This window comes from Physcomitrium patens, chromosome 24, assembly GCF_059467195.1.
Source record: "Physcomitrium patens ecotype Gransden chromosome 24, ASM5946719v1, whole genome shotgun sequence".
Classification (NCBI taxonomy): Eukaryota; Viridiplantae; Streptophyta; class Bryopsida; order Funariales; family Funariaceae; genus Physcomitrium; species Physcomitrium patens.
In genome coordinates this window covers 4,588,395-4,605,000 of record NC_143433.1, presented here as the reverse complement: position 1 = coordinate 4,605,000, position 16,606 = coordinate 4,588,395, and the positions used below count along the sequence as shown (strand labels likewise).

At 33.0% G+C, this 16,606-nt stretch overlaps 2 protein-coding genes across 11 annotated transcripts; both read right to left on the bottom strand.

Annotated features, from left to right (window-relative positions):
* Window positions 1-8,632: 8,632 nt before the first annotated feature.
* LOC112276816 (uncharacterized) lies at window positions 8,633-12,003 on the bottom strand. 9 transcript variants are annotated; one of them, XM_024508541.3, is made up of 4 exons: window positions 11,517-11,829; window positions 11,277-11,366; window positions 9,892-10,816; window positions 8,633-9,404 (listed from the first exon to the last, which is right to left on the bottom strand). In XM_024508541.3, exons 3-4 carry the CDS (start codon window positions 10,518-10,520, stop codon window positions 9,308-9,310), a joined length of 726 nt encoding a protein of 241 aa, XP_024364309.1. In that variant the 5' UTR covers window positions 10,521-10,816; window positions 11,277-11,366; window positions 11,517-11,829; the 3' UTR covers window positions 8,633-9,307. The 9 variants fall into 9 exon arrangements, 8 of the variants coding, with proteins under 8 accessions (XP_024364309.1, XP_090103056.1, XP_024364310.1 ...); XR_016500496.1 differs by having other exon boundaries at window positions 8,633-8,942; window positions 9,194-9,404; window positions 9,892-11,829; XM_090246930.1 differs by lacking the exon at window positions 11,277-11,366 and having other exon boundaries at window positions 11,759-11,844.
* A 427-nt stretch (window positions 12,004-12,430) lies between these two features.
* Window positions 12,431-14,718, bottom strand: LOC112276815 (general transcription factor IIH subunit 2). 2 transcript variants are annotated; one of them, XM_024508536.2, is made up of 4 exons: window positions 14,285-14,718; window positions 13,506-13,967; window positions 12,759-13,134; window positions 12,431-12,605 (listed from the first exon to the last, which is right to left on the bottom strand). In XM_024508536.2, the coding sequence occupies exons 1-4, from the start codon at window positions 14,558-14,560 to the stop codon at window positions 12,460-12,462; spliced, it is 1,260 nt and encodes a 419-aa protein (XP_024364304.1). In that variant the 5' UTR covers window positions 14,561-14,718; the 3' UTR covers window positions 12,431-12,459. The 2 variants fall into 2 exon arrangements, with proteins under 2 accessions (XP_024364304.1, XP_024364305.3); XM_024508537.3 differs by having other exon boundaries at window positions 13,506-13,963; window positions 14,316-14,718.
* Window positions 14,719-16,606: the final 1,888 nt, after the last annotated feature.

Genomic DNA, 16,606 nt, shown 5'->3' with positions numbered 1-16,606 from the left:
AAGACTGATATTTTTAAGTCTAACTTTTCAATAAGTCTTGGTATATAAGAAAAAGAGTTGTGACAAGAGAGATCTAAGCTAATTTTTAGATGAAGGTTTGAGATTAGTGGTTGCAACAAGCAATATATATATTTTTTTTTCTTTGATTTGGCTCTCATTTTTTCAAGATTTTGTTTACAAACTTTGACAATTTGAAGTTTTTAGCTTGAGTTAAGCTCAACAAGCTAAACTTTTCCCAGATTGTATTAATAATAAGTGATTTATAGGTGTTTTAATAATGTGAGGATTGGATTTAAGTTCTAAGTTAGGAATTGGATACATCTTGGCATAAGGAAGAAATTAGTCTAAATTTTGTACTTAGCCTTTGGCTATACTTTTACATTTGATTTTATTTGGATAACATTGTGCTTTTTATAATCCACGTATAATTAAAGACCTTGTGTTCTCCTAAGGAGGCTCACTCTCTTGATATTAGAAAGAAAAAAAAATACCATTTCCTCCTATAAAAGTGGATAATAATTAAGAATTTGATGTAAAAAAAGTCTTAGAATTGAGGCAGTACTAACTTAAGATAGAATTTTTTATTCATTGATATAGATATAATATTAGCAAATATACATAAAATCTAGTAAAATATCTTATAAATATAGTAGATAAGATCAAATATTTTTATTAATAACATCCATGAAAATCGAGATAAATAATAAAAAACCTTTGATATAAAAGAAACATAATTTAAAAATATTACATTCTACATTCTACTTTTATTTGTAGTTTCTAAATAATTATGGTATTAAGGAGATAAAAAACCAATCATCAGCAAATTCAACTCAAAAGCCATTATCTATTGATTTATTGGAAGAAACATTGTAATTATTATAGCCTTCTAGACGATGTAATAGGAATGAAAACCTTCAAGAGTGATATGTAATTTTTTGAATAGATGGCAAGATACAATGCATTTAGTATCACAACCTAAGAAGATAGTTTTGATATTTGGTGATTTTATTGAGGGTAGGAACAACTTTTGATAGTATTACAAATGTATTATTTGAAAGAAGTTAAAAAGGTCTCAACAATGTTCAAATAATAGGATGGTCTTCTCACCCTAGAATGAGACATTATCAATGCTTGAGAGGACCTATCAACTACCTTTGAAGTGAGTAAAGATCACAATATATAGTAAATATAATTTGTTATAACTTAGACTTTCTTGATATGTGATCGCCGCCCCTCATCGAACTTATTTCTAAAAGAGAGAGTAATGTCACAAATACATATTTATTCCAATTTCTTTTTAATATACATACTTTGTTATTTCTATTTTGTTATACTTCTTTGAGAAAATTTCACTTATTTATTTTTTTTCATTGAATTTTTATCCTTGAAACAATATCGATAGCCTATGCTTTATAAAGACGTCCATAAATATGTTTCTTTTAGCTATTTCTATAAAACTACTAAATCAAGTTTTTTACAAACAAAGTGGGCTTAATTATGATCCATACTTTCATTTGTACTATATATGCATCAGAGACTAGACTTTTATCACATTCATTAAATTTCTTATGCAACATCAAAATAAATATATGCTTGTAGCAATATATTTTGTCACCAAATGGTACAAAGCATGTGCATTGAAAACTAATATCACCTTGTTTATTACCAACTTCTTTTATAAAAATGTCAATATTTGATTTGGATGCCCAATTGAAATAATCTTAGATTAAAGGATAGATTTTGTAAATGAAGTAATCAAATAACTTGAGAACACATTCATTATTAAGCATTATACATCCACAACCTACTATCCTCAACGCAATGGCTTAACAAAATCCATCAACAACACCATTATTAATATATTACATTGCTTCATACACAAGAATAAGGCCAATTAAGATAAATATTTATTGATTGTCCTTTGGGCCTATTGAATGACTTTTAAAACCACAATAGATCACTTGTTGTTTAGACTTTTGTTTGATATTCAACCTCTACTCTCTATAGAATACATTATGCTTATATTTGATAAATTCATAGCTTTGTAAGACTTGGCTATTAAAGTACTTACAATCCTTGTCGAAGATCTCAAAATGAATTGTACCACCATGCTATGACCAAAATTAGACATAGTTAAAAAAAATCCATTACTTATTAAAAAAAATATAAATCTTATAAATTTTAGTAGAGGTGATATGGTCATTTGGTGCTTTAAAGACTCAAAAATTTAAAATACCAAATTTAATGCATTATGACACAAGCTATATAGAAATCAACTTCTATTGCCTAATAATATAATTTTATTGATTAATTAAGATAATTACAATCTATAAGCCATCATTGTAAATACAAATAAGCTTTGTTAATACAAATTTGCAATCTCTACCATTACATGCCTATATACTATTTGCTTAAAAGATGTCAGTTAGATCTTTAAGAACAAAGACAATTCTAAATCATCAAATGATCACAATTTCAAGCTCCATCCAATACATTTGTTTGAGATTGTAGTTGCTTATATCACCACCTCATCATTTAAATAAAATATAATTCTAAAATAATCCTTCTTATCAATAATAAAAATGGCAATTAATATGACTACATTTAAGAACTTTCATGTCAATATGGTTATTTATACAAATATTCCTTGATAATAATTGGCTATCTCAAAATACACTCATCTTGCCATCTTATACCTATACCCTCTTGTTTCTTTGCCTTTTGTAATTTCTATCTCAATCTCCAATATTTTTTTTCTTTCTTTGTAATGATACTCTATTTCTATATGCAATTCTTTGTTGTACTTAAGATTCAAGTGTAAATCAATATGTAGGATAATAAGTAGATCAATAGTATAGATTTAAGGAGTTACTATTGCCAGCTCTTGAGTGTTGTAAATAAGAAGTGGTATTAAGAATTTGTCCAAAGCATAGCATGGCACAAATCCTTCGACAAGCAATAGTTGGGCATATTTGAAGGCAAAGAGATCTTGTGGAATATAAATTATTTCAAGGTGATGTTTGGATTTGACTTCTTAGAGGTGATCAACTATGGATCCGAGTATGAGCACCTATATTCCAATCACAACAACATCATAAGCAAAAAAACCTATGTTGTTGACATGTATAATATACATATTTTAAAGATCAAATATAACATTAAAGAGTATATCCTTATTTGTGGCATATTATCCTTGGTAGTTTTTAGGAAGTAAATCAACATAATTTTGGATGTCTCTATAAATGTATATCTCTTATTGGAATATAAAAAAATAATTAATTAGGATATGATCATCAACAACACCTTCATACAAGAATTAATGTACCTTTAAAAAGACCAACATTCTTGCATTACTATTGGCTCCTTCCTTTCAATGTATATAATTGAGTATTGAGGTTATGTTGCCAAGTTTAGATGAACAATCACTATATCAATTAGCACCCCCTTTGACAATCTCACATTCCAAATAGACAAATGAAGGTACAAATTTATCTTGCATATTACTCATATACATGACTAACTATGAGAACTAATTACAAGTTGTTGATAGCACATTACATCACGAGTTTAACATACTTATTGCTTATAGCTATTAATCAATTTTAATAGTATGACACTTGATATAACTTGTAAAACTAGCCACAAAGTATATGCTCAATGTTAACAATACATATAATAGCAGCTTAAATGGAAAAATTGATAATATAGAGGAGGTCCAATATATAATATCAAATCATTTTATTAATCATCTTCACCTCAAAGAAAGATTTTTTTTTTACATCAACATGGTGGATTACTTAGTTTGCACAAAATTCACATATAATATAATTTTTGACATCTATTAACATGCATCAAAAATCCAATATAAGTACTATTGCATGCACTATGGATTTCTTTGAGCAATTCTTAAATTATATGATAGATAGGAACCACCTTGCATTGAGTATTTTCAAATGTGGAATTTCCACCTAAAAATTTCTTTGCATTACAAACATCATGAAGACAAGATGTGAGATATCTTGAAAGATAAAATGTTATTTGCCTAAAGTCTCTATATTCAAGTGCAAGGATGTTATTTGTCCAAAGAGCTTATAAGCGCCGTAGATGATATTTTCCAAAGTACCTCGACAACCCAGTATCAGAAGAACAAAAAGAGAAGAGATAATGCGCCATTACAATGCTATCAAATTTAACAAGGAATGCAATAAGGTAGAAGGGTACTTAAAGGTCATAGAAAAGTATTTAGCAGACAATTGAGAATTAGCATAGTATGTAGTGAGTTCGTTACAATAGTACCACAAGTCAAGTTAGTATTGGACCAGATGTAGTATCATTTTTGACTGAGCAATAAACTATCTTTTGGTTCTTTTTTGATCATTGTGTATATTAAATCTAATCTTTCAAGGTCGTGTTTCATGCTTGCTAATAACCTTGAAAGCTTGAATAACACTTCAAATAATGCATTTTATATGCCATCAAGTATAATATCCACTTCGAATGGTAATATCCAGAATAAAGAATTTCTTTCAAGATTGTAGTACCAAATATGTTGATCTACCTAATTATTTGAAGAAATTCATATATCTTTTAAATATTTTCATGATAATTTCAACCTTCTTGAAGAAACTTAAATATTTTATTTGATAATTCTATAGATGATAATAATTAAAATGCATTTATTAATTGTTGATTTTTCATATTACAAAGAAGTTTTGTAAGCTAATCTTCTAATTCATTTTTTAAAAATTTATACCATCTAATTGTTAAGAATTAGTCTTTAGTTTTGATGGATGTAATAAAAAAAAATTAAAAAAATTTATATATTTGTAATATTTTTGAATGATTCATATGTACATTTACTAGTATGATGTCCTTGCTTATATTCAAGATATTTCAATTCATTGTGGCTCTATTTTAAATCTAAGACCTTTATCACTTTTAACTTTTGATTATTTATTTCAATAAGAGGTGATGGTAGCTATTTTTTTCTTGGTATATTGATAGTATAAGGTTTAAGAGATTCAATATGAATATGATGAATATTTATCAACTATAATAAATAAAATTTACATGTAATCAAATTAATTTATTTTTAAATAATAAACAAGTTGAGTCTTTAATAATCAAGCTTATTACAAAGTCACATAGACTTGATATTAAAATAAAGTAATCATAGCTTATTAATAACTTTAAATATAATTTATTCTTCTTAAAAATATTAGCATTTATTTTTCAATACTCTTGAGCTTATTTTAGCTATTTTTTATTATCAAGTAGAATCATACTATTTTGCTTGCCAATTATTTTATTGCTAGATTTTTAACTTTTGAAAAATAAAAAGTATAAAATTAGAAATAATAATCATAATTAAAAAATTAAAAACTATTATGTAGCCAAATATATATTTTTATTATATGAAATTTGTGCTAATGACGAGAGTTATTTAATTATCTTTGTGATACTTAATAATACACCATAAATACTATTTTAGTACTAAGTTCATATATTATTATTATCTTTTAATTTGTATATGAAGAATTAAAAATAATTATATATTAACTTTTAATACATTAAAGAATAACTTCTACAATCATAAAACAAATTAAAATCTTTAATTAGATATAACACATTGAAATAGATGATTAACATATTATAAATAAATTTTTTGATAAAATTAAATAAATTTGAGTCATTACAAATGTTATTTTATTTTTTTAAAAGAATCTATTATTATATTTGGATAAAATTAATTATAAAGAATATTATTAGCTATAATTATTAGCCTAGTGGCTCAAAGATTCAAGTACTTTGGTTTTGAAAGAATACTTTGCTATTAATCACATGTAATATCTCATTTTTTTATGTAATACTAGAATATCTAGAGAAGGTATTTGACAAGCCTTATAGTTTCTAAAATTACTTATAATATTAAATATAAGTTATGATAAAATCATGCTTTAATAGACTTAAAAATCATTTAAGACATGTCTTGATATAAAATATTGGAAATTCTTATTATTTGTAAAAATTATGATAATTTTTTAAAAATCTTTTTGAATGTTAGATAAAGTTCTTTATAAGATTTTTATTAAGTTATTCCTTCAAAATATCAATTTATCCTTCAAAAAGTTAAAAATTGATCCAAATAGTAGTTGAATTTGTTCTTAAAGTTTGCTTATACAATCATGAGTTTAGTATCTTGATAATATATCAACATTCTTCTTGTTAAGAATATCTTAATATATTTTTTATATTTCTTTGAGATACTACTACAATCTCTATTTGAATGAAGACTAGATATTGCATAAACAACAAATAAATCTTCATCTTTTATAATTTTCATAAATTTCATTGGTTTAATAAATAAAAATAAAAATATTCTATTAGTATTTAAACTAAATCTTAAAGTGATATTTTTATTATTTCTAATTAATATTGAGATTATATAATTTAAATCAAGTAAAGTCAAATACCAATAGATTTGAAGGACATTAAATAATATTGGAGAAAATATTAGATGCTTAATCCTATAACACTACTTTCAATAGCTTGGTATTTTTTATAACACTTTCTAATACAAGTAGTTATCTATCAATAACTTCTTCTAAAGTTGCTCAAATTTTCTTCAACAATATATTTTTTTTTTTTTTGTTGCAATAGAATTTTTTTATCCATAAAACATATTAAGGCCCATGTATCCAATAGTATTTGAGCTGAAAATCCACAACTTGAAGTTTTAAAAATTATAAGAGTTTTAAAATAAGATGCAAAATGTGATGGTAGTGTGAAACTTGTATTTGATAGTTGTAGTCTAAAGCTATTCAATTGCAAGGTTCTTACTACAACTAGGTGTCTTGTTTCCTAATTTTTAATGTTAGAGTATATTCTTTGAGCCTTGAATCTACAAGATTTGATGCAATAGTCTTGTACTTTGTAGTTTTTTTTTTTTACAATATAAACACAGATTTTTATAGTAATATATATATATATATATATATATATATATATATTAATTAAATTATTAATAATTTAAATTAGATTGTATTAATCAATATAGATATTGACTTTAATAGATAGATTTATAAGACTTAGAAGTTGATATCATTACTTGATTTGTCTCTTTCCAACCAAATCTTTGTTCTTGGCATCTTTTAAAGAGTCATTTCTCATATGCAATTACGTGAATAATAATTTTTTCTAATGAATCTATTTTTTGCATTATAAATAATAGATTTTTTCCATTATCTTTAAACAACATCAAATTTGATTTATAAGATTCTTATCATTTCAATCCACATTACAAGAAAGTTGTTAGAATTTTATTGCTTAAATAAGAAATGAATGTAACATTTGCCATAGTGACTTAAGTTTTGTTTATGCTATTCTTTCTTAATCACTTTTTCCAAATGTGGCTTTAAACACATCCAAAAATAAATTTAAATCAAACAAAAGTTGTGAATTTTTTTATTTATTAATGGTACAATCAAAAAAGAGAATTTCTAAATAGAAGTGTGATCTTATATTCTACTTAAGTAATACCATGAAGATATTGAGAAAGATATAATCTTAAGAAGAACTTGATGTAAAAAGTCTTAAAATTATTATCTTATTCTATTGAACTTCTTTAAGATAAAGATCTTTGGTTCTTTTCTACTTATAGTAGCAAGACCTTTAGAATTCACTTTTAAAGTTGGTCTACTTGTACATGCTTCTTTCAATTACACAACTTCTTGATATAAAATTTAAACTTTATTATTGACTTTTTTGGTAGTAATAATAGTATTTCTTAAGTTAAGATTCTTAATACATGAGATTTTTGTTCAAAGAATGTTAAAAAAAATTCACAAAGATTTGTAATTTTTGCAAAATCCATTTTCACTTCTTCCAAGTTAAGCATCTATAGTTTGTTTTCCTTCCATCTATATTCGTTTGGATTTGGAATTGAAAAATTCAACAAATATAAAAGTCAAATTAAATAAAGATAATCCACAACCTTTAATACCAATTTTTTTTCTATTTAATATATTAAATATGCTTCTAATTATATTTAGTTACTTTTATTTACTTATATAATAAAAATATTTATTACAAAATCATGTTTTAAAATAGGTTTTATTTTTTGTATAATCTTTAAAAAAAACTTTAAAAAATAATATTTTTTGCTTAATGTTGATAGCCAATTTTAAACAAAAATATATTTTTTAATACCAAATAATTGCTATGCTTTAAATTAAGAATTTTTTTTTTTTTTTTATATCAACTATACTAGAATTTTGTATGCATAAATTGAATTATTTCTAAAAACCCATTTCTATTATCAAAGTTTAATTACATATTTTAAAACATAAAATTTAATTATAATATATTTCTAAGGATTAAAATCTTAATAGGATTACTTCATACAATTAAATTGAACAATGCTGTAGATAAGATAAAATAAAAATTTCAATCTGGATACTAAATTTCCAAAAACGAATATGATTGTAATAAAATTAACTTAGAAAACCAACTTGTTATTTGTTAAATATCCATATTTACTGGTTGTAAGAACAACAGCATAAATTGGTGCAATTGTTGAACCAACATTTTCCACTTAAATATGAAAATTTTGTATCTCTAGAACTCACAATGTTTAACAAAACAACTCCATTTTGAGTATACTTATAAAAGTTATGAGTGAAATTAAGTTCAATCACTATACAATATAATATGATTTTAGCATATATTGTATAATACAACTTGAAATGCAATAAACTGTTGTATATTCATTGGGTTCTGTGATACGTGCAAGGAACAAGAAAAGCTTTGATAATCAACCCTACATGTGTCCTCTGATGAGATCTCAAATTTGTGAAGAGCAGGGGAATGCAATTTTGAGGCATTCCACAACTGTATAAAGAAGGAATTATTACTTGAATCGTTTTGCCACATGAAATTGTCATCTATACAAACAAACAAACACCTCATATTTATTCTTTTTTAAAAAGGCACGTGAAATGATACGTGCAATTCAATTTCAATGTACAATAAAACTCTATTTCAATGTACAATAAAGCTTGATGAAATGACACCTTCGCTGCTGAAGCTTTATTGTACATTGAAATTGTGCAATGATACGTGCAATTCAATTTCAATGTACAAGAAAAATTGCAAGACTTAATGGATTGAAGAAATCAAGGAAAAGCTTTCAGACCTCGCAACCAATTCACAAAAGCAGGATCCACTCCTGCAAAACAGCTGTACATCTATATACATGTCAATTGGAATCAATACATGTCTCTAAAAATAGAAGCATGATCAAGGATTTTTAGAAATAGGCGATGCGGAAGAACCAGGGGATCATGAACACCACAATCATGGATGCGAGCAATGAGTTCCTGATGAGTTGATTTGCCCACATGTACCTAACAACACAACAAGGATTAAGAAAATGTAGGTTGCTTAGAACTGAGATCTGGTTCCAAAAGGAACAGTTACTAATTAACAAATTCAGCAGACAATTTGGCATACACAAAGATCAAAGACGATTTCAGTGCACATCAAGAAGCAAATTCCACCCATATCGACCACCACGTACATGAGGCAATATGTCCAAATAAAAGTAATAACACATTGTTCTGAAAGACTCTGTACAAGCAAAGACGCAGGGTAAGGACTTGAACTACGACTTACTGACTTCAGAGTACTGTTGTTTCCAGAACACATGGCAGTGCTGGCAAGATACCAGCTGCATTGTTTTAATAAATTGAGCGTAAATTATAAAGCCCAAATGAATGTGGCACTACTCACTTCAACAAAACCTTTCATCACGTAATTTACTTTTTAAAATATGAGATTATCCTTACGGCACTAAAAATACATTTCCGCACGAGTTGGCGCTTCCAGCATTACCTAAGCCTTGACATAGCCGTCGATCTGACGAATTCCCGGTGTGTCTGTGCATCAGCTCCGTCAGCTTCGAGACGTGAAGCAGTGCTATTCACAGGCTCAGGAATACGTACGTTCTTCACAGTTTCACCACAAATCTCGCACACGGTGTTACCACGGATCTTGAACCATTCCTCTGCGCAGTCGCGGTGGCAGAGGCCAAGATCTTGTTTGCAAGCACAGCCAAGCTCAATGCGCTCGCTGTTCCCGGAGCTGAACCCCAGATGGCATACCCGGCACGCTGCCTCTCCATCAGCTGCGTCATCCTTGGAAGAATTACTCACATGTTTGCCTTCTCCTTTGAGACCCAGTTCCATGTCATTACCCACATTGTCATACTCGGGATTTGGCTTCTTTAAATCCGAGCCTTCTCCATTCAGCCTTCCAGCCTGAGGTGCCTGGGGTGCAGGCAAATCTTCTCCCAGGTCGACAACAACATACTCTTCATCATACTCACGTGCAGAAGGTGCTCTTGTTCCAATCCGTGCTGGCGATGTGTTGGCTAGCTCCAGTGCATTAGCAATTGCCGGGTCGCCGCAGAAAGATGCTCTTTCAGAGGTTTGCAATGGCAAGTGTTGCATTCCACCTTTCATAGTTGCTATAGTTTGATACTCATCAGTGATAGACGTTGCCCATTATAGAGTCCTATTTGTCTGCTTCATGAATAACTTTGTTAATCTCAAAAGGTCATGCGGCTGCAACGTTTTGTATCACCTTCAAAGTTTTGCCCCAGCATTACCACGGCCTCTCTAGCTGCCGATAGCAGATTATATTTATCTCAACCTTCTTTCAGCCATGCAGATGTAACGAACTTCACCAAAAACAAATCGTAAATTAAGATGTAGATATTGACAGAGTTTCAACGCACGAAAGACGCCAGATACGAGCTCTGCACCAGAAAAATACGATTAAAAAACGTAACAAGATGAGAATTTATGAACAAGTCAAAGAGATTAATCCGCTTCATCAATAAAAATCAAGGTAAACATTACCACTGCTTCTCATTTTCACGACTTTCTTTTCAAATAAGTATGATTATGTAATAGTAAGCAGAATGCTGTGTCCTACAAACGAAAAACTACTCAAACAATGAGCTAAAATATAGCCCTCACAATGGAACAAAACTCTAGAGTTCCATTCCACATCAATGACCATTTCAAACGGCCAACACAGAAAGCTCCATAGCTCATCAATCACTCACCACGTTCAATACATGCAACAGAAGCAACCACTTCTAGCTCAAACCCTAGTTCAACTCTAGTAATAAATAAATTGCGAGCATCGCAATTAGTGCGAATCTTCAACAACATATATTCAAAGTGTAGTGTAATCGAATAAAACGTCCTTACGTCCTTTGTTGCATGCCCACTACTCAAATCAGACTACTTTTCAAAATGCCGTGTTGTATTCGAATGCTACTTCTCCCTCTTAATAGCGGTCTACAGAAGTGAAAGTCATCAAACAAACAGTAAGCGTGCAATACAACTCTCATTGCAAAACAGTGACCACTTCAACTACCAACGTTGAAGGCTCCGAAATTCAGAAACCCCCACCACGTTCAAAGTGCAACAGATGCCACCTCTCAATACCTGAACCCTTCGACCCATCACACCGTTCAATTCCTGTAAGCAATCATGAGGGGAGAAGTCGACACAACTTCGGAAGCAACCATTCCACCTAACCCCAAAACCTAAAGGCGTGAATAAACCGTGCAATTATCTAACCAGCAGCATGGAAGAACAATCAACCCACCGGTCACTCTTTCCTTCAACCCAAAACCTTTGCACTCCAGATAAGTCCCCCCCCCCAAAAAAAAAAAAAAAAAAAAAACCTTGGATCCGAATTCCTAATCCACTACATTCACCGTCCAATACTGCACAAACATCAACACGAAACACACTACAGATTCTTATATAGGCTCACAGCTTTGCAGATTTCGACGAATAGTGCATCCCCATGGCAAAGCACAATGATGTGGGGGTGTTGCCTCAGAACCCAAATGCCTCGTTCTCCATTTCCTGGAGGGTTCTGAGGCGGAGATCCTACTTTGCTTCAAGGAAGAGATCTTTTTAAAAAGGGCTTTGAAAAATCATGTACTTGGTATAATGGGGTTGAAATAATGATTCGTAAATGAGTGATCATATCTTGTCAAGATGTGGATCGTGAACCTCAAACAAGCACGCGCTGTTTAGTTCTGGAGTCGGAAAATCCATACTGATACGGCTATTTTCAGTTATGTGTGACAAGACACAAATAGAATAAAAAGTGAGATGGTTATCTGCTCGATTTTGTAGGCGTAGTGGTTCTCAGGAACCGTTAATGATTTCAGGTTGTGATTCAGAGATTCGTTAATCTGTTCCCCTGATGTGTGTGTACAGGGGAGGGGTAATTGACTGCATGATTGTCAGCTCATTCAGCGTGTGAACAAGCTCAAACAAATGATCAAATCCGATAAAACTTTTCCACAACGTCAAGGATTAAATCGACATACACACAATGGAGGTGGAGTTCAGATCCAGGCAAACACCTTGGTTATTGGGAAAGTTGTGATAGTATGACTGAATTGCTTTCACAACCAGGGCAATTATGAAGACTCTCGTGAATGTAATTATCACAATCAAAGCAGAAATGCTGTCTACACCGCGGGCATTCAAGGCGGACTCCTTTCACCTTCCCACCTGCAATCCACCGAAAGAGCCTGTTAACATCCGACGCATGTCTAAAAAATGTAGTAATTAGAACATTTACATCATGTCAGAGGATAACAGAGATTCACACAGCCGTGGATTTCCACTAAGATGGTTTTTAAAATTGTGGAGCTCGGAATGTACCTGGGGTGGGAAGCTCCTGCAAGCACCCATAGCAACTCTTGGACAGACTTTGGCGTCCATTTGCAGACGCTAAGTTCTCAACCTCTTCGAAAGGAGACACAGGAAAGAGATGATGATACGATCTCGCAAGGTGTGGCGACGAAACCAAAGTTAAACCACAGATGTGACATTGGGTTGGAAGCTCACAGACTCTGGCCTTGCAGCGTGGGCAAGTGTAGCCTCCTCCCATCTTCACTTCTCTATGACAAGCGCAGAGGGCCACTGCATCTTCGGCCCCCCTCTGAGGAAATCCCATACGTACTAAGCTTGCCACGGACATCTCAGCTTGCGCTGCTGGTGGAGGAGCATGCTCCATAATAAGTTCCTTCAAATGACCCTGTTATGAAAAACATGGTTACGAATAGATAGAGGTAACTAAAATTTACCAAAGCAATGTCATGAAACTTCACTGCTCTTATGGATCTATCACCGAACATGATCAGCTTCTGATATGGACTTCTCCAAAACACCACTTTAAATGTCTACTCCAGTACGGCTAACCCTAAACCGACGTAAAAATCAAGAAAATTATAAGAAATCAAAGATCTTCACGTTTGAAGATCCTAGAATATTAACCTGCATCTCAAGCAGAATAAGAGAGGCTTGTGACACGGTGAAAACCTAATTCAACAGCAAGAAACGAATGAGAATTATCACAATCCAAACACGATACCTATGCTCTTGAAATGATAGTTCCACAAAGTTTACCTCGTTCGTGGCCACAGAATACATGCCTCCAGTTTGTTCACATAGAAGTTTACATATGTAAATCTCTGCTGATAGACCAACGACAGAGCAACGAATATTGGCCTTTTTACATTCTTGCACTGTTTCCATTACGTCTCCAGGGTCAATCGTACTCAAGGCTGAATAGACGAGCAATACTTCTCGATGCCCGTAACTTGGTATTTGAGTCAAATAACCCCGTGCCAGATCTAAACCGTTTTGGATTGAAGCATCTCCTGTAGACTCCATGTTACTTCGAAGAGCCCGAATGTGAGTCTCGGGGCTACCGCTCAAATCTGTCAGTTGGTGCGCAATCCCATCCTTGAGCAGTATAACCCCTAGGTGGCTCAATGGGTTCTGGTCGAAAAATTCCCGGACAAAAGCCTCCACGCAATCAACCACAATGCCCATGCGACTTGGACGAAGATCCATCTCCGCAGCTGCCTGGGCAGCCATAAGCTCGTTTACAACAACTCATTCCTATCTCCGCTTGTGACTCGGAGACCTGAACTCAACCTCCTCACTAACTTTGTGACCGTCTTACTCTACAATTAAATTAACTTACGAATCTCAGAAACGGACTTAACAAGCAGTTGAAAGGTAATGCAGTCGAAACTTTTTGGCATAATACAAATAGAAGAAAACCACCGCTGAGCTCGAAGGACAAAAACGACAGACATTGCCCTGAATCGCAAGAGCTGAATTCACCCCGAGAGGCAAAGCCCTAGTAACAGACACACGCAAGAGGAGGCTAAACTCACTCGCGAGAAATCCAGCAGCACGAAGAGGTACCGGATGATGCCGCGCTGAATACGAGGCCCCGCCATGGCGGACATACGCTTACGGTGCTGGCGCTGTTGCTGCGCCACATCAACGCGCAACATTCCCGACTCATCTTCCTGGAGCTCTTCCCAGGAGCGCTCGTCCGCGTATTGGCGCTCGAAGGCACCCCGGTCGGCCATGGGTTCGTCCTCCTCCACGCCATCGTCCTCGAAGTCCAACTGCAACGGCACCTCCCGCTCATCCATGTCCATCATCTCTCCCTCCTCCGGGTTCCGTCCTCTCCTCAGTCCTCCGCCACCACAAATTTTGCAACAACAACAACACAAGAGGATGCGAGGCGCACTAAAGCAACACTGTATCAATAGAGGAAACGGACGTTACAGGAGGAGTAGGAAGGAGGAGGAAGAGGAGGAGGTAGGAGAAGAGATTGAGGTAGGGCTGGAAACCTCCTTAAACCCCGATGGGCTGGCTGGCTGGAACAAACAGAGGGCCACATCCCACCTTCGTTCCTTCCTTCGCTATTCTGTCTCAATGCTGGTAGTCAGTGAGTCCAAATGCACACACACTCATACACACACACACCGCGAGCCAAGCACATCGACGGAAGAGAACGACGGAGCGCTGGGCCCGCTCCCGCCACTCTCTTCCATGAAAATGACGTGGCATGGCGCGCCATGTCATGGTTGGGCACGTCATGCGTTGAATTATGTACACGTCATTATATAAATATATATATATATATATATAGATAAAATTGAGGATATTTTGGATTGTGATGGTTAGATTATTTCTTTGTGATGGATAGAAATAAAGTTGTGAGCATTTCAAGGATGACTTGGAGAATAAAAATGTGAGGTGTAAAAGGCTACTTAAGAAAGAGTGGCATTGTTTTCTTGGTGAAGTTGAGAGTTGGAAATGATGTATCTAAAAATAAAATAATTATACTATCTTTTGTATTTTAAGTAAAAAATAATAATTTTTAACAAAAAAAAATATATATTTATATTTATAGATATTTATAAGAAAATGTTAAATTGATTCCATCTGCTATTACTTCAACCCATCCATTATCAAAATGAGTAGGTTCTCTATTTCCAATCTAAATCCTTCCATTCTCTCCATTTTTTTGTGTGTTTTCAAACCCCCCTCCCCCCCCTTCCTTCCCTTCTCATCCTTCTACCATGTCTCTCATTGATTTTTTATATTATCAAGGGTAGTGTCACGGACACAAAATACAGACTTGAAAACTAACAAGAAGTTCAAGAAGAAGTGACAGAACTAGATTAAACAGATGAGTACAAGAACAACACCAGAAAGGTGAGCTAGAACTCCAAGAAATGTGTTGTCGAGACTGAAGAACTCTTCAGCCTCGATCCCTATATATACTCCTACTTAGGAAGCTTCTCGAGCTACTTCTATTAACTAGGAAGCTTCTAGAAACTTCTCTTCTAGAAGGTTCCAGAGACTTCTTTTCTAGAAGCTTCTAGAAACTTCTCTCTAAAAGGTTCCAGAGGCTTCTCTTCTAGAAGGTTCCAGAGGCTTGTTTTCTAGAAGGTTCTAGAAACTTCTCTCTAGAAAGTTCTAAGGAATATGTCCCTAACATCACCCCCTCCTTTAGCTTCAAAGTCTCTGAGAAGCAATGTTGTTGATCAGTACCAACGCAAGAAAATGAAGATCTGTCGCATAACTTCTGCTATGAACTCCAACTGTTGTTCACGAGGCAAGTGGTTCATCGACCCTTGAAGCCAACAATAGTGGCCCACGCCTTCGACTTCTGACCAAGCATGAACTTCCGTGTCCTCATTGTGAAATTGTCCTGCAAACACGCCTTCTAGCTGATCATCGTAAGCAGGTTCGATCTCAAATACGATCACCAGTGATTGGTTACTCGGTATCCTCCGTCGTCGTCGTGGTACATGTAGTTCTTCATCTTGGAGTCGCCTTCGTGAGCTACTCAGTTGCGATACTCTGACTGGCATAGTATCTATCTCTTGGCTATTCATATCAAAAGACCAAACTACGATCTATCTCGGAGAAAATAACTACATCAACTACAAATTTTGCTGGTGCTCTCCCCTTTTCTTATATTGTTGGGAGAACAAGCTTTAGAAAGAAGCTATCGTCGAATTGATTTAGGTTTATCAGGATGTCCTTGGTGAAACTCCTGTACCTTTTGTGGCGCATTCGCAAGATTTTCAGCTGGCTCCCACGTTCGCTCATTAATGTCATAGCCACACCAATGAACAAGATATTTTAACTTTTCCCACCTTCGCCGTGAATCCAATATCTTTTCAACCTCG